The sequence below is a fragment of the Oryctolagus cuniculus genome, chromosome 8, assembly GCF_964237555.1.
Source record: "Oryctolagus cuniculus chromosome 8, mOryCun1.1, whole genome shotgun sequence".
NCBI lineage: Eukaryota > Metazoa > Chordata > Mammalia > Lagomorpha > Leporidae > Oryctolagus > Oryctolagus cuniculus.
Genome location: NC_091439.1, coordinates 82,030,475 through 82,054,668, shown reverse-complemented (window position 1 = coordinate 82,054,668; position 24,194 = coordinate 82,030,475). Strand labels below are relative to the sequence as shown.

Sequence of the window (24,194 nt, the reverse complement as noted above, 5' to 3'; positions counted from 1 at the left end):
TATTTTTTATTAGTATACTAAAAGACATCACACCACAAAGTGATTTAAACCAATTAAATGTTAACAAGCATTAAAGAAGGGACTATCCCAAGGAAAAAGCCGATTTCTTAAAAGAAAACAGTTCACAGAACAATTCATTTTAGACTGACTGGTTCAAGTGTGACACACTGAATGTAAATTACTCCATATGAATGGGAAAGATATCTCAGGTGCTAAACTATACTTACTTTATGATTCAAAAGAAGATAGCAAGCTTTTTATCTCATTACAATAAAGGCTAACACTTTAGCACAGGAAAACATCCTGTGGATATAACTCAAAAGTTTTAAAAATATTTCTAAATAGTTTATTTTAACTATCAGTACAAAATCTAACACCTACACTAAAATAAGTAGATTATGTTTAACAGTTAAAAAGTCACAAATTTAAGCTTTATTTGATTTATTAAATTATACTTTAAAGATATTTAGAAAGGTATGGTACAGTTTGGAAAAATTAAAAACAAGCAACAACAAAAACATACACAGTTAAATGTATTCACGGACCTCTGTTCAAGGAACTCTATTTGACCTAAAAATAATCCTGCCAAGAAAGAGGAAAGGTTGTTAGGGAACCATTCTCGGAGAAAGTAACTGCGCAGTAGAAAAGTAACTGCTCTAGAGCCTAAGTTTGAAAAGGGACGGGCCTGATCAGACGGCCTAACTGCAAACCACAAACCAACTGTCATAACCATTGTCGCCATGACTACAGGACCCTGGGAGGTCGGCAGGTGGGTGGGGCTAGCTTCTAGAAACTGTATATAAGGGGGCCCTCAGACACTGTAAAGCAGAGGTTGCTCAGCCTCTCTCCCTGGTCCGTAGCATCTAGTGCCCGCAGGAGTAGGCTTGAGTGATCTCTCCTCCTAGTCGCCTAGAGTACCAATAAAGTGTGTTTAGCTTGACCTTCCTCAGTTTCCTTGACTCTTCCTTTGTGGCAACCTGGCCAGTTCCTGGAGGGGGAGATCCTGACAGCTGGTGCCTGAACAGGGACCTGAAGTTGGACGGTGAGGAGACGAGCCCTTGAGGAATCATCAAAAGGGTGAGTAGCAGTGGTTGAAAGAGACCACTATGGGTGGGACGTCCCAGTCTAAAGAATATAGACAGGCACTAGTGAGTATAGAGAAGGTGAAGGTCCTTCTAGGCCAGGCACCAAGAGGTAAGAAAGTGAAGTGCTACTCACCAGGAAATGTAATATGGGCTTATAAGCTGGCAGCAGCTTGTACAGGATGGGACCTCCAAGATCTGCAGACCTTGGAAGAAGTAGAAAACCTCCTGGAGGAATTTCTACAAAGAGGAGAAGGTGCCACAACAGGGAAAGATTATAAATGTGCAGTAGACACCCTTAAGGTGTTAATTTGTTGTGGCAAGGGATTAAATCCAAAAAATACAGGAGACGCCTGTAAGCTCTATGATGCCGTAACAGAATGTAGGCAAAAACCTCAGGTTATTCCCAGAGAGTTAAGCAAGGAAGAAAAAGCAAAAGAACAGTCAGCTTACCTGATAATGTTAAGAGGTGGTAGACAAGCATATGAGCCTGTGGGACCTGGACTAATAGCCGCTTGGCTTAAACAAATGCAGGAACACGGTCTCACGCACCCGGCTACCATCACTTACTTTGGGGTAATTTCAATAAACTTTACATCAGTAGACATCAATATGCTACTAAATGTAACTCCTGGCTTTGCACAGTCATAGACAAGATAAAAGAGAAGGTGACAGACAGCATGGGATGAGATGCATCCCCCTCCCCCAGCCGATGGGGCTGGACCAGTGCCACTAACATCAGATCAGATTAGGGGAATTGGATTATCACCAGAAGAAGCAGCTGGCCCTAGATTCACTGATGCCAGAGCCCTCCATAGAACATGGGTTCTTGAGGCGCTTCAAGAATGCCAGAGAACTATCAGTGGGGCCCCTAAAGCAGTCAGCATCAGACAAGGGCCCAAAGAACCCTACCCTGAGTTTATTAATCGATTATTTACTCAGATTGATATGGAAACATCTAGAGAGGATTTGAGAACATATTTAAAGGACACCATGAGCATTCAAAATGCTAATGAAGAATGTAAAAAATTGCTTAGAAATTTAAGACCAGGAGATTCGTTAGAAGAAAAAAATGTATGCCTGTAGAGAATCTGGATCCACCTCCTATAAGATGGCCTTAAAGGCTGCAGATAGACAGCAAGGGTCAAGAAGTTTTCAGGGAAATTGTTACAGGTATGGAAAAAAGGGGCATATGGCAAGAAATTGTAGGAGTGGAGAAAAAACTCCGCTAAAATGGTATAATTGTGGGAGAACAGGGCATATGGCAAAAGTATGTAGACAGCCAAAAAACGGGAAAGTGGGGGGCAATGCCCCCCAGACCATGATGGCATCTGCCCAGAGTTTCCAGTCATCTATCCCGCCGTCTGCCCCATCCCTGGGGGAAATACAGACAGAAGCCCCTGCGACAGGGATCTACCCAAAACTACCAAAATAGAATTAAGACAAAGACCTACCTTAAAGGTAAACCTAGGGGGAAAAGATTTAATAGGGCTGTTAGACACAGGGGCCGATTTAACTATAATAAGGGAACAAGAGGCTAAAGGAATAAAAGAAGGGATAACAGAAGGATGGCAAAATATAGAGGAGGTGGGAGGGTGCTCTAAATTACAAAAAATATCACAGGTTACACTGAAAGACAAAAAGGGAAGGAAGACAAAGACATCCATTCTAACATCCCCAGATATTCCCATCAACATATTTGGAAGGGATATCTTAACAAAGTTTGGGGTACCCTAATTATGGCGCAACTCTCTACCCAAATTACCCCAATAAAAATAAAAATGAAAGACCCTAGTAAAGGTCCCTTGATTCCCCAATGGCCTTTAACCAAAGAAAAATTAGAAGGAATTAAGGAAATAACAAAAAGACTACTAGAGGAAGGGAAGATATCTTCAGCAGACCCCGATAATCCCTGGAACACCCCAATATCTGTGATAAGGAAAAAATCAGGTAAATGGCAAATGTTAATAGATTTTAGAGAACTTAATAAATTAGTAGATAAGGGAAGAGAAGTTCAGTTAGGTGTTCCACACCCTGGAGGATTACAAAGAGGAAATCAGGTTACTGTTTTGGATATAGGGGATGCTTATTTTACCATCCCTCTGGATAAGGACTTCAGGCAGTACACTGCCTTTACCATCCCAGAGGTTAATAATCAAGGTCCAGGCCATAGGTATGTTTGGAATTGCCTCCCACAAGGTTTTGTATTGAGTCCCTTGATTTACCAAAGTACACTAAGGGACATACTAGAGCCCTGGAGACAACAATATCCAGAGGTAGATCTTTATCAGTATATGGATGATATATATATTGGGTCCGATCATTCTCCAAAACACCACAAACTGATCATAGCAAAACTCAGAAAAATGCTTTCAGGAAAGGGATTCGAGACCCCGAATGAGAAATTACAAGAACAATATCCTTACTCATGGATGGGGTACTTGTTGCACCCGAATAAATGGGCATTGCAAAAACTAGAGTTGCCAGAACTTCCAGAGAAGCCCACCCTAAATGAACTACAAAAGTTAGTAGGACTCCTTAATTGGGTGACCCAAGCTGTTCCCGGAATTAAGACAAAACCTTTACTCTTATGATGAAGGGAAACCAAGAGTTAAATAGTATCGGGGAATGGACCCCCGAAGCAAGACAGGAGTTATAGACTATAAGGAGGCTATTACAAGAACACAAACCTTTAAGCTACTGGGACCCCAGCAAGGAAGTTTACTGTACCATTATGATGGGAGGTAACACCATAAATTATAAAGTGCACCAAGGATCTGATATCCTTTGGGTAGGTAGATAGGAATTTTCAAAGATATTAGCAGCATCTCCTCTAACTAGAGCCCTAAAATGTCTACATAAAATTAGACAAGAATGTATTATACGAATAGGGCAAGAACCTATATATAGGTTACCTATATAAAAAAAGAGGATTTAGACGTTATGATTCAGGAAGACCCCTACTTGCATTGGGTACCACAGATTGAATGTATCCATGCACCTTTAATGCTTAGAAGAGCACTAAGCAGTCTTCAAGGTCATCCCGTGCCAGGACCTACTTACTATTTTGATGGAGGAAGCAAACAGGGGCAAGGAAGATATGGCTTTTGGAGATCAGATGGAGTTAAATTAGTTAAGGAGAGTGAGGGAAATAATTGAGAATTAGAAAAAAGAGCCACGCTACTAGCCCTTCAAGAAGGACCCCTGATAATGAATATAGTTACGGACTCCCAATATGTATATACATTAATTGAGGCCAGACCCCTACCTGTAAATATTGAAGAACCCTTGCTTAGAACCATATTAGAAGCTATAGAAAGTAAAGAAGAAATTTACATCCAATGTGTGCCTGGACATAAGGGAATCCCAGGCAATGAAAATATTGACAAATTAGTTTCACAAATAAATACAACTCAAATAAACCTGGTAGTACAAGGTGGTCATATTAAGGAAAAAGAACCAGAACAGATTGGATACTCCATACATGCCCCAAAAGATCTGGTACTTATGCCAAAGGTAATAGAGACCCTTAACCTACAAACATGAATTACCATAATCCCAGGACAGTGGGGGTGGATAACAGAAACATCAGAGATGACTGAGGCCAAAGTAAGGGTAGTTGGAGGTTTCATCAGCCCAGGAGATCAAAATCCTTTAAATTTATTTATTTTTTGACAGGCAGAGTGGACAGTGAGAGAGAGAGACAGAGAGAAAGGTCTTCCTTTGCCGTTGGTTCACCCTCCAATGGCCACCGCGGACGGCGCGCTGAGGCTGGCGCACTGCGCTGATCCGATGGCAGGAGCCAGGTGCTTCTCCTGGTCTCCCATGGTGTGCAGGGCCCAAGCACTTGGGCCATCCTCCACTGCACTTCCCTGGCCACAGCAGAGAGCTGGCCTGGAAGAGGGGCAACGGGGACAGAATCTGGCGCCCCGACCGGGACTAGAAGCTGGTGTGCCGGCGCCGCAAGGCGGAGGATTAGCCTAGTGAGCCACGGCGCCATCCAAGATCAAAATCCTTTAAAGATAAGATTGGTCAACCTATCCTAAAAAATAGTATATGTAAAAACAGGACAACTAATAGCTCAGTTAATTTTAATGCCTGTCCTCCATGACATAAGTAAGGCAGCAAACATCTTTTTTCTAGAACATATTGAGACAGCCACGGACGATCATGCTAAATGGCATAGTCATACTTGAGACAACAATTCAGTTTACCAAAAATTGTAGCAGAACAAATAATGAAGAACTGCCCCAAGTGTGTGCATAAAAGAGGAACTACTACTCATATTAGTAGATCAGGGCCAGGACTGTGGCAAATGGACATGACCCACTATGAGGCCTGGCTAATTCTGGTAGCCATTGAGATATCTCTGGCCTTCGATGGGCTAAGCTAATTCCTAAGGAAACTGCTCAGGAAATAGTATGGGGAATATAAGAACTACAGAACCTATTTCATATCCAGGAACTCCATACAGATAATGGCCCTAACTTCACAGCAGAAAGGGTCATGGGACTGTGCCAATATTTAAATATTGATCATACCACAGGCACACCCTATAATCCACAGTCGCAGGGAATGGTTGAGAGAGCTAATCAATCCTTAAAACAAGAAATGGCTAAATTTGCTGATGTAGTTCAAACCATTGAAGCTCGGCTACAGTTGGCTCTTATCGCCCTTAATCAAAAGAAAAGGGGAGGAATAGGGGGCTATATTCCTACTGAAAGATATAGCCATCAGAGATGGCAAGAACTAGAGCAAACGCTCCAACTCCAGAAATTTTAAGACAAAAAACTCTTTTGCTTTTATAGATTACCAAACAGTAAAGACTGGAAAGGGCCACTACCATCCTTTGGAAAGGAGAAGGAGCAGTAGTGATCGAGACACCTGTAAAGGGGATTATTAGCTTGCCCCAAAGACATGTTAGGATGGTTCCAGCCCAGGACCTCAGGATTTGGGAATTTCCAATTAGGCACTAATGGAATATCCATTGCAATTATCCTGTCAAAAGAACTCATGTGTTTTTAAGAAATGCAGATACCACTGTCAGTTGTGCTTTTTACAGAAAGAATTAGGGATTTCATATTCCAGAGCTAGGACTAAAGAACTCCAGAAATGGCGACAGCAGCAGCAAACGGAGAAATGTACATTAAAGGAAGAGAAGCAAAAGACCTCTATGAACAGTATGCACTTAATTAAGTGAGGAAGAAAACCCACCATTTGTAAACCCTTTTGAGGGACTGCCCGAGGACCAACAAGATGAATTAGCAGGCCGACAACAAGCACATCTACAACAGGTAAAAGAAGAATTAAAGAGATTGGACTCAGATAAAGGTAAGTTAATCGAAGGTAAGCGAGCGCTTAAACAATTTAAAGTATTAGGTAACTTAATGAGATCGTGGGAAAGATTTGAACTACCTATGCTCAGAGCTTATGGATTGATAATGACAATTATCTTAATTCTGTCTCTCTTATTTGTAAAAATGGCTCAGAGCATAGATACATTAGATGTAGACCTCCAAGTAATAATCACGCAACACATTGTTTTTGGCAGGCAGGATATGAAATGTTTCACAAACATTTTGTAAAAACTCCAGTAAGGGAAGACCCAGGAAGTTGGACATGCAGGACCGAAGGGGAGGTATTGTATGCTAGATGCACATACCCAATAGATTTTTTTTTTTTTCGACAGGCAGAGTGGACAGTGAGAGAGAGAGAGACAGAGAGAAAGGTCTTCCTTTGCCGTTGGTTCACCCTCCAATGGCCGCCGAGGCCGGCGCACTGCGGCCGGCGCACTGCGCTGATCCGAAGGCAGGAGCCAGGTGCTTTTCCTGGTCTCCCATGGGGTGCAGGGCCCAAGTACTTGGGCCATCCTCCACTGCACCCCCTGGCCACAGCAGAGAGCTGGCCTGGAAGAGGGGCAACCGGGACAGAATCCGGCGCCCTGACCAGTACTAGAACTTGGTATGCCGGCGCCGCAAGGCGGAGGATTAGCATAGTGAGCCGCAGCACTGGCCGACCCATTAGATTCTAAAAAGGAGCTCGGTTACTATATAAGGGACTTGGAATGGGAAGAGAGAATGATAACATTCTTGGCTCCACATATGGTGGTAAAGGCAACTCCCTTCACATATGTACCAGTAAATATGTCTGATTTGACTACACCAATCAAACCGATGTGCAAAAACAGAGACTTTGGAGTAACAGCAGCTATTGTCGCTACAGCAGTGTCAGCAGCCGCGGTAGCCGACATTATGACTGGAGCACTGGCTCTAAGCACTACCCAACTACAGGGAGATGCTTTGGAGTCCCTCCTGAAGGTAATTCAGGAGCAGCGGGCTCAGCTACATGAGCAGTCAGCACTGCTTAAGACACATGCTATGAGCCGACGCTGCGGCTCACTAGGCTAATCCTCTGCCTTGCGGCGCCGGCACACCGGGTTCTAGTCCCGGTTGGGGCACCGGATTCTGTCCCGGTTGCCCCTCTTCCAGGCCAGCTCTCTGCTGTGGCCAGGGAGTGCAGTGGTGGATGGCCCAAGTACTTGGGCCCTGCACCCCATGGGAGACCAGGATAGTACCTGGCTCCTGCCATCGGATTCGTGTGGTGCGCCGGCCGTGGCGGCCATGGAGGGTGAACCAACGGCAAAGGAAGACCTTTCTCTCTCTCTCACTGTCCACTCTGTCAAAAAAACAAAACAAAACAAAACAAAACAACCACATGCTATGGGGCTCCAGATGCTCAAAGCACGCACGCTACAAATAGAACAAATAATTACCATACTAGCTTTGGAAAGAGAACTCAAGTGTGAAGCGATTGGAAGAGTTTGCCTTACCACCATTCCATGGAACAATCTATCCATTCCTAATGCAACACAACTAGCTGATATGTTCAAACACAATCATTCTACTTGGCTAGAGTGGGTAAATGCAACCGCTCATCTTGAGGCTAACATTACTAAGAGAGCTCTATGGATAATACAGCTTCAAAATATAGCGGCATTTAAGATAGGTCAGATCAGAACAGTGGAACAGACTATAAATACTCTGACTGACACAGTTTCCTCTTGGCTCCCATCCTGGAAATGGTTTAAAATAGGGGCAATATTCTGTATGGTTCTTGTATGCTTGCCTATCTTACAGCACCTCTTCTCAATTGAACGGAATTTCGCGAAGGGATACCTGGCCCTCCGAGAGGAACCCAGCCCACCAGAAATAGAAGAAGAAGAAGAAAAAGGAGACCCTGAATCTGGAAATCAATTCGGGATATGCTCAAGAATATTCATCCCCTTGGCCCAGCGGCTCAACGGCTTTACAGGACTATGAGAGCATTTAAAGAAAAGAAAAGGGAGGACTGTTAGGGAACCATTCTCGGAGAAAGTAACTGTAGCACCCAGCCATCCCATTCCCTGGCATTTACCCAAAGGAAATTAAATTGGCAAACAATCAAGCTGTCTGCACATTAATGTTTATTGCAGCTCAATTCACAATAGCTAAGACCTGGAACCAACCCAAATGCCCATCAACAGTAGACTGGATAAAGAAATTATGGGACATGTACTCTATAGAATACTATACAGCAGTAAAAAACAATGAAATCTGGTCATTTGCAACAAAATGGAGGAATCTGGAACACATCATGCTGAGTGAAATAGTCCCAAAGGGACAAATATCATATGTTCTCCCTGATCGGTGACAACTAACCGAGCACCAAAAAGGAAACCTGTTGAAGTGAAATGGACACTATGAGAAACGGTGACTTGATCAGCTCTTGCCCTGACTGTTGATGAACAACTTAATACTTTATCCCTTTTAGTATTTTTTTTTGTTCTAGTTAATACTATTGGTTGAACTCTGTAATTAACACACAATTATTCTTAAGTGTTGAAACTTAACTGAAAAGTGATCCCTGTTAAATATAAGAGTGGGAATAAGAGAGGGAAGAGATGTACAATTTGGGACATGCTCAATCCCAAATTGACTTGCCCCAAATGGTCGAGTTAGAAACATGCCAGGGGATTCCAATTCAATCCCATCAAGGTGGCATGTACCAATGCCATCTCACTAGTCCAAGTGATCAATTTCTGTTCACAACTGATCATAATGATAGGACTAAGAGTCAAAGGGATCACATAAACAAGACTAGTGTCTGCAAATACTAACTGATAGAATAAAAAAAAGGGAGAGAACGATCCAACATGGGAAGCAGGATACACAGCAGACTCATAGAATGGCAGATGTCCTAAACAGCACTCTGGCCTCAGAATCAGCCCTTAAGGCATTCAGATCCAGCTGAAAAGCCCATGAGAGTATTTCAGGCATGGAAAGCCAAGACACTCTGGCAAAAAACAAACAAACAAACAAAAGACCTAAATGAAAGCTCTCTACGAGTGAGGTGAGATCCCAGTGGAAAGAACAGGTTAGCAAAGAAGGAGGTACCTTTCTCTGAAGGGAGGAGAGAACTTCCACTTTGACTATGACCTTGTCTAAATAGGATCAGAGTCGGCGAACTCAAAAGGCTTCCACAGCCTTGGCAGCTCATGACAAGAGCCTAGGGTGATTACTGATGCCATAAACAAGAGTGTCAATTTGTTAAGTCAACAACAGGAGTCACTGTGTACTTACTCCTCATGTAGGATCTCTGTCCTTAATGTGCTGTACATTGTGATTTAATGCTATAACTAGTACTGAAACAGTATTTTTCACCTTGTGTTTCTGTGTGGGTGCAAACTGTTGAAATCTTTACTTAATATATGCTAAACTGATCTTCTGTATATAAAGAGAATTGAAAATGAATCTTGATGTGAATGGAAGGGGAAAGGGAGCGGGAGAGGGGAGGGTTGCAGGTGGGAGGGAAGTTATGGGGGGGGGAGCCATTTTAATCCATAAGCTGTACTTTGGAAATTTATATTCATTAAATAAAAGTTAAAAAATAAATAAAAGAAAGTACTGTAGCGCAGTTTGAAAGAAAGTAACTGTGCAGTAGAAAAGTAACCGCTCTAAAAATCCAGCTGCCTTTCTAGAAAGGCTCAAAGAGGGTCTTGATAAGTATACTGATTTAGATCCTGACTCTGCTGTAGGAAATGCCATATTAGGGGATAGGTTCCTAACTCAAACTGCCCCTGATATTAGAAGAAAGCTTCAGAAATCAGGGTTGGGTTGAGCACCCCCTTGAATGACATCATAAAGGCTGCCTCCTTGGTCTACTTTATTAGAGACCAGGAGAAAGAGGAGCAAGCTAGCAACAGGCCAATCAATGGCTGCTTTACACGGCGATCTGCTGTCAAGGAGACCCAGCAAGGCCAGTGCACCCCAAACAGCACCTGTTGCTGATATAAGGAGTCAGGGCATTGGGCAAGCAGCTGTCGTGATAACAACTGCCTTCTGTCAGCTCTGCCAAGAGCAAGACCACTGGACACAGAACAGCCCTGGGTGTCGAAGGACTCCTGGTTCAGAACCGCAGACCTTGTGGCCCCAAGCTAAAAAGCCTTTGGCTCTGCCCAGCCTCTGCCCAGCTTCCAGCTCCAGCCACTGCAATTGAGGGGATGGCCTAGGGTCAGTGAAACATAAGTTGCCTATTTCTATCAGCCTCCTATTCAGCTCTCCTCCTAGTCCAGCCATGTAATGCGAGTCAACAGGGGGCCTCCCTTAAAGGAGATTTGCATCTCTTTCAATTCTCTTCCAGCACCCCATGGATAGGTCTGGGCCTCACACACCTAGCTAGGCCTTAAAAGTCTATCCAATAGTATTAAGCTTAGAAAGCCTTCCCTGCCAGTTCCTAAAAACAGGGCTTTCAGTAACAGCTAACTCAGTCCTGCAGCTATTTGGACAGGTCCTCACTGAGGACTTAAAGGGCCTATCTCTTGAGGGGGGTGCACAATAATTCATAGTGTAGATGATTAAATGTAAATGATTTGTTAGTCTGTCTCCTTTCCCAGCCTGAGACTCTAGTCTTGTACATTGGCTTAACTTCCTAGCAAAACTAGCTACTGGGTATCCAGAGGAAAACAAAGCATAGCTAGTCCATTATTTAACCCTTATCCTCACCCCTGGGGAGAGAAAACCTGCCCCAGAGAGGATATGGGCCATGCAGCAAATTCCTACTTCTGCAAACTTCAGGCAGTCCCAGCTTTTCTCTATCAGGTTACAGGTTCCTAGATACAGGGAAACAGCACAGTTCCTAAACCAGGCTCTCGACAGGCAGCCAAAGCAGAGTCCCCTCCTTTGGGGGAAAGAGCAAACCACAGCCTTTGCTCAGCTAAAGGATGCTATGACTAAAGCCCCTGTGCTAGGACTGCCAAACCCAGAGAGACCCTCCCAGCTGTACTTCACTGGGAGGCAAGGAGTCACCTTAGGAGGGTTAACTCAGGATCTAGGACCTGCTAAGCAACCTGTGGGCTACTTTTCTAAAACCTTAGACATGACTGCACAAGGATGGCCTCACTGCCTAAGGATGATAGCAGCATCTCTCTTCACTCTCCAAAATCAGATCAACTCTTTGGCTGTAATTGTTCTCCAAAACAGATGAGCGTTGGACATGCTAACTGCCGCTCAGGGAGGTGCCTGTGCCATGCTCCAGAAAGAATGTTGTTTCTGGGTCAATCAGACAGGTATAAATCCAAATTCGTACTTTTCCTGAACAAAGCCAAACAGCTCCAGGACCAGGCCAAGCAGGGCTGGGATTTTTGGCCTGACATCTAGTCATGGAAACCCTGTCTATTTCCTCTCCTTGGCCCAATAACTTCTGTAATCTTGATGCTTCTCTTTGCACCGAGTGTTTTTAATGCCCTTGTTCTGTTTTGTCTCTAACAGACTAAAAGCTGTCGAACTCCAAATGGTCGTCAGACAAGGCTTCCAGCCCATTCCATTGGACGACCTGAGCAGCCCTCTGGACCGAGCAGCACAATCTTTCCAAGGCCACTGTTGTACACCATAAGACAGACAGCAAGAGGAAATACCCTAATCCCCTTCGACGCCCATATGCCAGCTTTGAAGAAGTTACAGAAAACGGAATTCCACCCATAATTCCAAAGAAGAATTTTGGGTTTTGCCTCTTGAGGGGGGAATGTTAGGTAGGAAGTCAGTTATGAGCTTGTGTGTGTGTGACATAAAGGCCTAAAGAGAAGACATCTATGTCCAGCATATGCTGCATCTCAAAGTCATCCTGACAATGATTCAGGGGCAGTCCAGTATTCACTTCCTGCCCTGCCCTGTCCCCTTCTACCTGATAACCTGCCAGGTGGGTTGGGGGGCCCCCACCCCTTCTGCCTGACAAATCTTCCACAATCTCCCAGGTGCAGCCCAGTATCTGCATTTCAAATACCCTGCTCCAGATCCCAATTCTCAAGGGGGTCCTGCCCACCCTTCCTCCTGTCTGATAATATTTGCATCCATAAAGTCCTTTGTTTCAGCCATAAAGTTCTTTGTTTCAGGAGGAAGTGTGTGAAGCAAGACCCATCTCCTTAAAAACCCCCGGCCTCAAACCGGACTGCACGCTCAGCCCTCTGCCTCTATGCTGAGTCGCCCGCTTGGTCTGGCCAGGGGTAATCTCCACCCAACCATGTAACCTCGCTCCTTCCCTGCCCCCAGTCCGAGCGACTGGGCACCCTCTCAGGCTCTGTCTGGAGAGGTGCCCATCCTTCTAAAAAAAAAAAAAAAGAAAAGAAAAAAAGAAAAGTAACTGCTCTAGAGCGTTAAGTTTGAAAAGGGATGGCCTGATTGGATGGCTTAACCGAAAACCACAAACCAACTGTCACAACTGTCATTGCCATGACTATGGGACCTTGGGAGGTCAGTGGGTGGGTGGGGCTAGCCTCTAGAAACTGTATATAAGGGGACCCTCAGACACTGTAAAGCAGAGGTTGCTCAGCCTCTCTCTCCCTGGTTCGTAGCGCCTTGTGCCTGCGGGGAGAAGCTCCTGGTCCGTAGCGTCTACTGCCCCCAGGAGTTGGCTTGAGCGATCTCTCCTCCTAGTCGCCTAGAGTACCAATAACGTGTGTTTAACTTGACCTTCCTCAGTCTCCTCTTCCTTTGTGGCAACCTGGCCAGTTCCCAGAGGGGGAGATCCTGACAAAGGTTGAGATGGAATCTTCATGGACAGACCTCTACAGTTGTGTAGATGACGTTACAAGCCGCCCCAAAATGTCTTTTAATATTACTTGTAAGCAATATGTATAATACATTATTAAACTTTTAGGAAAAATAACAACAGAAGTGTACTAATAACAAACTATTGGTTAAACAAATCTAATTTGTCTAATAAAATACAATAATATAATTTTTGTAATCTTCCTGATCTTAAAACTGTCTCCTTCACCTACTGTCCTCAGGTGACTACAGATCTACTTTCTGTCACTATAATCTGTACCATGCACAATTGTGTATAAATGGAATTAAACAGCATGGGTTCTTTTTTGGTCTGGGTTATTGCACTCAGCATACTTACTTTGAGGCTGTTTTAATTATGTTGCCACATGTATCAATGGGGCTAGAGAACCTTTTTCTGCCAAGGGCTATTTGGATATAACATCATTCGTGGCCATACAAAATTATCAACTTAAAATTTGGCTTGCTGTAGATTTACTGAACTTGGACTCTTGCCTGAGGTTGCCTTGGCAGGGCTGGACCAGATGGTTTTGGGGACCACCTCTGTATCCCTTTTTCATGCTCAGTAGTATTCCATTGTTTGGATATATTACAATTGTTCTATCCCCTCAACAGTTTTTGCACATTTTAGTTGTTTCCAATTTTAATCATTCCAAGGAGAGACGCTAGAAAAATTTTTGTCCAGTTTTTTTGCATACAGATATATGACTACTTTTCTCTTGAGTAAATAATTAGGAGGAGAATGGCTGGATCATATTGTAATTATATGTTTAAATTTTCTAAAAATTGTCAAACTGCTTTCCAAAAATGATTACCAGTTCACATTTCTGCCATCGATATAAGAGAGTTCCTATTATCAATACTGTGTGAGTTCTAAGATGTATAAAGAAATTAGTTCTGTGAGAGTCAAGTCATAGAAACTTGTAAAGAGAGATCACTAGGTAGTTTCTACAAGGGCACAGGGCACTGGAAATTTATAAACAGCAATCATCTCAGAGGTCATTAGAAAAACGTCCTGTGTGTTTTGTGAGATAATCTGACTTTAAGGTGCATGGGAACTGCATACAGTGGCAAAAAGGAACCCTATGCTTCAGTATTAGTATTTAGAAACTTTATCTTTTAGAAGATAAATAACAATTATGGTAAGGTTTCTTTTTGCTAAATTGGTAATTAGATACTATTTACCTGCTAATCTAAAATATTAGTTATGCACGAAGTACTCAGTTTACATTTTGAATGCACTGAGTTCAACCACATTCCCCTGTATCTAATATTTTTCTTACTATATAACACTAGCAATCAAAGGCACACTTACAGGGCCCAATTAGGTAGACGAGTATGGAATCATGGGCTTCAACTCTGGCCCTACCCTTTATTAACTTGGTGAACTTGGGTAAGTTATCCAATTTCTGCACCTCAGTTTCACTCTCTACAAAATGAGGATTATACTAACACTAGTCTCACAGGGTTGTTGTGAGGATGACAGCACTCAACTCAGAAGAATATTTAGTCTAGAATAAGAATTAAGTTAATGACAACTGTCACCACTATTACTACTACTACTTATCTTACTATGCTAAAATGTGAGGCAGAGGCTTTTCACTGATATATCCACAATGACCCAAACAGCACCTGCACAGAGTAGAAATTCAGTAAATGTCTGAATAAATTATTAGTGAAAGCATTAAGGTAACTGTTTCACAGATAGTATTATATTTATGCTTCATCATAACCTTACAAGGTAGAGACTAATAGTCTTATTTTATTGATGGGAAATAGAGGCTTATGAATGGATCAAGTTACTTGCTACGGTCAGACAGAACTTATAGACCCAGGTCTATTGGGCTCTAAATTACATGGTCCACTCTGTTGTACTATTTTCTTATTATACATTGAATTTTAGAGATGTTTTCATTTAAATAGAATTTTTTCACTTAGAGAAATGCTGCAACATGTTCTGGAGGGGCAAGAAAAACACTGGATTGACATCATCCAAACGTGCTCTTCAGAACAAAAAATTAGTTACTTCTCCACAACTATCGTGTCATGAAATGAACAGATCCTTACCATTAGCTTTGGATGACTTTGGGGTTGAAACAGTAGACATCTTTGAACTGGGGATCACTGGATGGCCATCTCTGGGTTGTAAAAAGTGAAAAGACAATTGCAAACTATTTAAGATCTTTGTTTAAATATCCTTTTAACCGTCTGTTAACTAACCTCAGAAGTTTTATTTTGAACAGATTTCAGAGGACCTATGCATCCCCTGAAACTGAGGATAAATTTTATGAGAGTCTACATCTATACATTCTCTGGATAAAGATATTCTTGATAGAAAAAAGATCAAGAATCACTTCATTACCCAATCTTTCCTTGGGTTTCAGCTTAATTCTTCACCCCATTTCCTCTCTTATTTACAACACGGGTAATTTTTATGATCTAATAACTTAGTTCACTATCAGTAGATAGTTCATCACTAACTTACAAGGCATAGTTCATGAAGTTTTATGTATAAAGCCTGATGTGTATTTTCCTTTTATTCTTTCTGAATTTTTAGCTGATTTTTATGTGTCTTTCAGATTATTTAAAGTAAAAATCTCGATGGCACATTAATATTCAAAAGAAGAATAGTCTATCCAAAGTAAGCAGCAGCCAACAATGCTTGTATAGCCCCTTGGAAATAGGGGATTAGCATGCAGTCTTATTGCTGATACTTGAGGGAAGAGGAAGGTTTCCTAAGTTATACGGAATCAGGAGAGCCAATATGCCATTGATGTTAAACATTCCTGTACTTATGCTCTTGCTGGATAGCCCCAACATGCAAAGCACTGACTTCTTTTTATCTGGGCCATTTATCATGGTTCTTTTTGCAATAAACACCAGCTCTGGCCCTTGCAGCCATCTGGGGAGTGAAGCAGCAGATGGAAGATCTCTCTCTCTCTCTGTAACTCTGACTTTCACATAAATAAATAAATCTTAAAGCAAAAACCCCCAAAGTCAAAGTTCACTTTTATTTTCTGTTACCTGCAACTAAAAACATCCTAACTGATAAATGTGGTAACTACTCTATTAACTACAAGCATGTGTTCAAACACTTACCACTTAATGTTCTTAGAATCTGTTCAAATTTTACTAAGACCTACCAGATTAGTCTTTTGAGGACATAAGTAAAACCAACAACCTGAAATGCATGCACACACATAAACAAAACCCACAAATAATTGCTGAGTACCTTGTTGCTTTCAGCACCACTGAAGGAAGTGACATGTCCAATGCTCTGTTAGTTTCTTCCAAGGTCATTCCTTGTGTGCTGACTCCATTCACATAATGGATAATATCTAATAGCTGGAGATTACCCTCAATAGCTGCAACTGAACTTGGGTTAATATCACTAATATATATCACTTGATGAAAGCTGTCATGACTTCCAGATAAAGAAAAACCTTAAAAGAAAAAAGAACATATTTGTTTTCTCAGTCATCAGAGCACATACTCTTAATCTAGCTGAGAAAATCTTACTGCACAAAGCTTAAATTTTCATTACCCAAATCCTCTTTGTTGCATGTTAATGTAATATCAGGTAGCAAATGAGGCAACACTGGCATCCTGGGTAATTCTAGAATCCGTCCAAGCACTAATCTGACTGTCTTGGGTGCAGCTCGGAGCAGATTCACGGCATCTGTGTGAGTCATGTTTGTAACATCTGTATCATTAACCTACAAAAATGAGAAAGGGACAAGTAATGATTACAACTTTTAGAACAGAGGAGGTAAATTGCCAAGAAAAGATGATAATATCTCTAACCTTTTATATATGTTAGCTAGTAAGAAGTTCACAATAAAGAATGGTGTCTGATTTATTGGAATCCTTTTTGGACATCATAAACACAATCATCAAGCAATTATAAATGATAAAATAATGTAAATTCCTAACAAAGGCATCATTATTTTGCTAATACAAGAAATTTATCTTCTGAGTAATTTAAGAAATTTTTTGTCTCTCAGACTTGACACAGCTTTATGCTTTAACTGAGATACAAGGGACTTTCAAATTAAAAAGGGAACTTTTTTTTCATTAAGCTGTTGCCTGTATAAAGGCCTTTACTTTTAAATGGTGGAGAAGGAAAATGAACCAAATGTCATATTAATTCAACCTTCTTCCTTCTCCAGTCCTATCTTGCTCTTCTGTCACATTTGCACAAATTTCCATTCCTTTCAAATGTCCCACCTTGGGGTAGGCAATGTGGTGTAGCAGATAAAGCTGCGCTCTGCGGTGCTGGCATCCCATTTGGGTGCCTGTTCAAGTCCCGGCTGCTCCACTTCTGATCCCACTCTCTGCTATGGCCTAGGAAAGCGGCAGAAGATGGCCCAAGTCCTTGGGCCCCTGCACCCATCTGGCAGACCTGGAAGAAGCTCTTGGCTCCTGGCTTCAGATTGGCACAGCCGGCCGTTGCGGCCAATTGGGGAGTGAACCAGCAGATGGAAGACCTCTCTCTCTCTCTCTCTGCCTCTCTATAACTCTGCCTTTCAAATAATAAGTAAATCTTTAAGAAAAAGTCTCACCTTTAGGAGCCTATCTCCAGGTTTTAGCCTTCCATCACTTTTGGCTGGATCCTGTAGTACATCATGCACATAACAACCAATACTCTGATTGCCTTTGGTTACCGTAAAACCCAGGCTTCCTTTTTCTGATTTAATTAGGGTGATTAGGAGTTCTACTTCCTAAAGAGAGAAAACAGGGATTCCTTTAGGTTGTCTATTTGGCCCTACAGATAAACAGAAAGGTAACCGTTAATTCCCTTGATTAACAGAGGAGAAAACCAAACCTTAAAACTTAATTTGACCACGTGAAGCCTATCTCCCCACCCTCACACTGCATGCGGAAGCTGGGTTCAGTACAACACTGTGGAACTGACTAGAGACAGCAGAGACAGGCTGTCCGTGCTTCCATTCTACACTCAGGCTAACTGTGCACACCATAGTGCTTATGATAATCAGAGAATACTTTTTAGGGGAAAAGGTTCAGAAAGATTCTTTATCTGTTTCTGAACAACCAAGATAGATGCCTAGAGCCCTAAAAGGAAGTGTTTTTTTTTGGGCAAAAACATGAAATTTTTGGATGGTTATACATATCACAACTTCATTTTTTTATATATGCAAACAAAAATAATTTTTAAGACTTCATAATGCTTGCTTACACTGGTAATGACAGATTTCTAAGAAAATTGATTAAAAAATCATTATTTTTATTTTGTTAAGAATGAAACTGAAGGTATATGCATAATAAACACACAATTATAGGTAAACAAAATATCTGGAATGATTAACTCTAAAATGTTTATGATTTTTGAGTTGTGAGATTATAGATGGTTTTAATCTTTTATACTTTTTCTACAATAAGAATTTTTAAAAAACAGTATTGAAAAACACTCACTTTCTGCATGTAAAGGATATTATACTTGGAGATCTGGTTTCCAAACTTAACCTGTAGGTTTAGAAGTTCTAGGGCTATTTACAGAATAAAGGATTCCATTTGGGCACACAGAGAACGTGTGGAGGGGAAAATAAACTACATTTAGACTTGATTAAAAATTAAATAATGCATAAGAATTTGAGAAAGAAACATAATGTTTACTAAGCATCTAGTCTCTAGCATGTACCATACTAGGTGCTTTGCTTAAGTTATTTCACTTGATTCTCACCATTATTCTATGAGAGTATGGCCCCCATTATATAGGTAACACTACTACAACTCCAAAGAAGTGATCTGTTTACAGGCATCTGCCTAATTACAGCAAGTTGATGGTAGAATCAAGATTTGTACACAGATCTTTTTGTCCTTTTTCCTAATTTCTCAGCAGAGAAACCATGTTAGATATGTTATTCATTTATTAGACACAGATATGAAGCTACTCAAAACAATAGCTTTCTTTTCAACTAACAGGAAAACATTGTGTATCTTCATTGAGAAAATACAGAAATTTTTTTTTTTAAATACAGAGCAAGTAACTCACCAGCTCAAAGTCTTCCAGGTGGTCTTCTAGTTCATTTTTCGAAGCTGTTGTCAAGTTTTCCGATCTGGTCACTTCAAAAGTCTGATGTACATATTTTTCCACTGGATTGTTGTCAATGGATTCTGATTGGGGTTGACAACTGTGCCCAGGAGTCACAGCCATTGATAGAGGGGAAGGAGGATTACTGGAGACAAAGAAACAAGACTATTTTCAAATATACTTCAATGCCAATAAGCCTGTATCACAAAAGAAAATGTTTAACAAATATTCATGCCTGGTTTTGACTGAGATCTTAACTACTTTTTTGTATGACACTGACTATGAATTGATTCCACATTTGCTACTTGCTAACATTATTTTTTTTTTTTTTTCTGTTCAGGTTCTATTTTGAAGAAGCTCTACAAGTTGCATAAAGTCAGTAAGAGAGGTTAAATAAATATACTTTTGATTCCCAGTTATTAATTCAGAAGCTAAAGCCAATGTTATCAGAAGCCTATGTTTCAACATAATAATGAAAAGAAGAGATTAAGAACAAAATCATACTCCTGTAGTTATTTTGAATGATAGATTAGGAAAAAAAAAAACCTGAACAAAAATGCTTGGATCTGGATAAACACAAAGACATATTTATACAGTAAAATATATGAAAAACTGTTTGAGGTACAGATTTGGTATTTCTCTTCATTTTCTTGTTAAAATTTTGATTTACTTATTTAAAAGGCAGAGTGACAGGGAGAGGAAGAGACAGAGAGGGGGAGAGAAGAGGGAGAGAAGGACAAGGAGAAGGAGAGGGAGGGGGAGAGAGGGAGGGAGAGATCCACTTTATCCATCTTTCATCCACTGATTCATTCCCCAAATGATGCTATGGCCCAGGCTGGGCCAGGCTGAAGCTAGGAGCCAGGAACCCCATCCTGGTCTCTTATGTGGCAGGGGCCCAAGTACTTGGGTATCTTTGCTGTCTTCCCATGCACATTAGTAGGGAGCTGGATTGGAAGCAGAGCAGCCAGGTCTTGAACCATTACTACAACATTGGCCTAACCTGCTGTGCCACATTGCCAGTTTTGTGGTTTTTTGTTTTTTTTTTTGTATTTGTCTATGTTTTCATTCATGTCTCCTTTCCCCATTTAACATGTCCTCCCATTTGCTAACTCTCTACCTTTTCCTATCCATAATTTCCCTCTGCATTATCCTAAATAAACTTTTTCTTAAAACTTTTTTTTTTTTTGACAGGCAGAGTGGACAGTGAGAGAGACAGAGAGAAAGGTCTTCCTTTGCCGTTGGTTCACCCTCCAATGGCCGCCGCGGCCGGCACGCTGTGGCCAGTGCACCGCGCTGATCCGAAGGCAGGAGCCAGGTGCTTCTCCTGGTCTCCCATGGGGTGCAGGGCCCAAGCACTTGGGCCATCCTCCACTGCCCTCCCGGGCCACAGCAGAGAGCTGGCCTGGAAGGGGGGCAACCACCACAGAATCTGGCGCCCCGACCGGGACTAGAACCCGGTGTGCCGGCGCCGCTAGGTGGAGGATTAGCCTAGTGAGCCGCAGCGCCGGCAAAACATTTTTCTTAATATTAGCAAATATGTTCAGGGAAGAAGCAAGACTCAGCTTGACTGGTTAGGCAGCTTACCAGTTTTCTAACTAAAATTCAATCCCATCAGGGAGATATCTGATAAAGTCATCATTTGGCTAATCATTGTGAAGTTCATAAAAAGATATATTTCATTCTTCAAGAAATGTGTGTTGCTGCTACTCTTGTTAACAACCAGTTTTTCTGAGTATTACACATAATATTGACAATACCTGTCTTCAAATTCAGTTTTACTGGGCATTTTCTGAGGATAGTAAAACATTGTACAAATGATATCTTCTTGACTGTTGGGTTTTTCATGTTGACTTGGTGCCTGTGATACCATGTTGCTTAGAGTCTGATGCAAAGTTGACCTCCAGGTCGTATCTGATATCTTTGCTGGAGCTTTCACTAGGTCATCTTCTCCACTTCCACTGCTGTCACTGTAACTGTCTCTCCTGGATGGAGACCTGCGTTGCTTCTTGCTTCTGTCAGACATTTCATTTTCATCTGAGCTGGTGCCTTGCTCCGCACAGGATGGTTGAGAAGTGTCTTTACTGCAGTTGGGAAGTACTTGAGCTGGGGAATGCAGTGGGGTCTATAAGAGACACATTTAAAGAGCTCAGAGGGTGACTCTGAAAACAAACACTCAACAGAAAATCAACTTGCTAAATAACAGTCCTTTCTACTAAAATATTCCATTAATTTAATAAAAGTAATTTATGCATTAAGAGTTCCATTCAGTTCTTGTGCCCCAATCAATGTACCTCTTAAAATGCTATGCATTTTTACAGAAATGTTACTTTTCTATTAATGTGTTACTAACACTTCCTTTCACTCCAGTATAAGGGCTAAGGCATGTGGCACAGATACTACTGCCTTTCAAACTCAACAATCATGGTTTGTTGGTAAGAAAACACTATTTTCAGTAGACAGGCCAAAGGCAGACTTTCTTTAATTATCTTAGTGCTCACTTATGTTTGGACTCTTACCTGTCATTATGAAATTTGCACAAATTTCATACATAATCATCAAAATAGATTTTTGGATAATTTAGCTATTCCTTGCCATAAAAAAAGGTAAATGGATAAGCGTATCCCTTTCTCTATGACTTCTAATTTTTTTTTACTGATTTATTTTTGATGTAATGTTTTGCTTTGTTTTTAAGACTTATTTCATTTACTTGAAAGGCAGATTTACAGAGAAAGAGGGAGAGAGAGAAAAGCGAGGTTCTCCATCTGCTGGTTCACTCTCCAAATGGCCACAAAGGCAAGGGCTGGGCCAGGCTGAAGCCAGGAGTCAGGAGCCTCTTTCGGTTCTCCCATGTGGTTGCAGGGGCCCAAGCACTTGGGCCACCCTCTCTCTGCTGCCTTCCCATGTGCATTAGCGGGGAGCTGGATTGGAAGCGCAGCAGCTGGGACCCATATGGGATGCTGGTGCTGCAAGTGGCTGCTTTTACCTGCTATGCTACTGTGCTGGCCTTGACTTTTTTTTTTTTTTTAAAGGCTAAAAATTTTAAAATAACTTGTATTTTAATCCAGAGTACTCAGAATTAGAACTACTTTTCTTTGTTTGATTCAATGAAGAAATAGACCCAGCTAAGACTTCTAGCCAAAGAAGTAGCTATGTTAATCCATGATACAGCTACTACAGCTAAATTAGTCAATCACTAAATTGATATTCTATAAAAATATCAAGTACTTTTCATAGGTCTCACCAAGAAAGCAGTGTCAATTTCTGGAAGCACACCAGGTGGAGGTCTGCACAGAAGCAAGGATACCTCAGGAGCTGTTCCCCTGAGAGCAGATATGACTTCCTAGGGGAATCACCAATGACAAAGGAAGGGACAGTTAAACCAGTCTAGTGAAACCATCCCGACCAGCCACTCCCCTGGACACCTGCTGCTCTCAGGGTGTGAGGCGCTCACCTGCTGGGATAGTCCTTTCAAGGAGGCTCCATTTACTTTCAAGATAACATCACCCACGTCAATCTGTCCACTTTCTGCAGCAGGCTGTCCAGGAAAAAGCTTTTTAACTCTCACTATGCTGGCATTTATTTGCTCGGGTATAAGATTATCTTCTCGAGAAAAACTGAATCCTAGGCCTGAGCTATTTTTAAATAACTTTACCTCAAATGTATTTTCTGGAAGAAAAAAAGACATAAAAATAGAAGTATTCTGAAAGTGCTGTGTATAGGTATGAACATACAAACATATTTTGAAGCACATTTAAAAAGCCCAGTTCCCATGACATTTACAGTTCTCTATGTACTTTTTGTACCCTATTTCACACTCTTTATCCTGAAGAAAACTCAGTGTACTAACTGCAAAAACCAAGGGGTTTGCATAGAACATAGTTCTAAAAGTAGACTTCTGAAAATAAAATTAAGCTTCAACCCATGTGCTTTATAGGGCAGCATAAAAACGGAGAGAGAAAACGGGATAAATCCAGGGAAAAAGAGATGGGAGAGAAATTCAGGGAGACAATAAGAGAGAGATCATTAAGAACAGCTAAGTAAATGATAGAAAAAGGTATGGGAAAATAAATTAACACTACAGTATTTTGGTGAGATGTAATTTAATCTAGATAAATTGCAATGATATCCCAATAAAATTATATGCAACAAAATAAATGAAAAGCACACTAACCAGGAAAGAATGAGAAAACGTATTTAAACAAAGAATAGTGAAAGAGATAAAGAATAAAAAGCAACATAATAAAGTTGGGACATGAATTTTGTATTCATATTCAGGAAAAATAATACAGGCTGGACTCTTTTTTTCTTTTTTTGGGACTGACTCAGAGTTTCTAACATTTCTGTCATTAGATAAACAAATAAACATGTGTGTCATCAAGTAAGAAATAAAAAAAAAAATGATTTTATACTATCAGCAAATTTTATAAAGGACATGTAAGCCCCTCAAAAGGAAGAAAGAAGGAGCTCCAGAATAAAGGGTCCTTTAGTATTATCAGTATATCTAACTTTATGAAAAACTCACTACTACACCTTTCTTGATTTTACTACTAATGAGTAAGATGATCAAAGGCTGGCATAGGTGATAAGAAAGACCAGTATCTGGGGACCAGTAAGTGAATTTCTGTTTAGGGTTAGCTTCATGAATCCACAGAAATATAGAAAAGAGTCAAGGTTTCATATGGGTTTAAATCCATGCTCAGCAATTATTCATGCTTTTTTTTTATACCAAATTTCACCTTTGAATTGACAAATATTTAAGTAACACATTATTAAAATGACATAATCATTCAGGTCTTCATTATCCAATTTCTTCCTTCCTTCCTTCCTTCCTTTTTTTTTTTTTTTTTGAAAGGCAGAGCTGGACAGTAAGAGAGAGAGAGACAGAAAGGTCTTCCTTCCGTTGGTTCACGCCCCAAATGGCTGCTACGGCCGGCCTGCTGTGCTGATCCGAAGCCAGGAGCC

General features: G+C 41.2%; 1 protein-coding gene and 1 long non-coding RNA gene across 9 annotated transcripts in view; one reads left to right on the top strand and one right to left on the bottom strand.

Moving 5' to 3' along the window:
- Window positions 1-24,194, bottom strand: part of PTPN13 (protein tyrosine phosphatase non-receptor type 13) — a 240,775-nt gene that overhangs the window by 33,736 nt on the left and 182,845 nt on the right. For all 8 annotated transcript variants that reach the window (XM_051819592.2, XM_008267633.4, XM_008267635.4 and 5 more), the window contains 8 exons: window positions 22,684-22,898; window positions 22,474-22,572; window positions 20,990-21,354; window positions 19,194-19,377; window positions 17,743-17,901; window positions 16,725-16,896; window positions 16,413-16,623; window positions 15,248-15,318 (listed from right to left, as the gene is read on the bottom strand). In XM_051819592.2, coding sequence (XP_051675552.2) covers window positions 15,248-15,318; window positions 16,413-16,623; window positions 16,725-16,896; window positions 17,743-17,901; window positions 19,194-19,377; window positions 20,990-21,354; window positions 22,474-22,572; window positions 22,684-22,898 — 1,476 coding nt within the window. The remainder of the gene's footprint in view (window positions 1-15,247; window positions 15,319-16,412; window positions 16,624-16,724; window positions 16,897-17,742; window positions 17,902-19,193; window positions 19,378-20,989; window positions 21,355-22,473; window positions 22,573-22,683; window positions 22,899-24,194) is intronic.
- Window positions 392-22,831, top strand: LOC127483182 (uncharacterized). The gene is made up of 2 exons (XR_011378362.1): window positions 392-6,413; window positions 11,888-22,831. It is a non-coding gene; the product is annotated as an uncharacterized lncRNA (long non-coding RNA).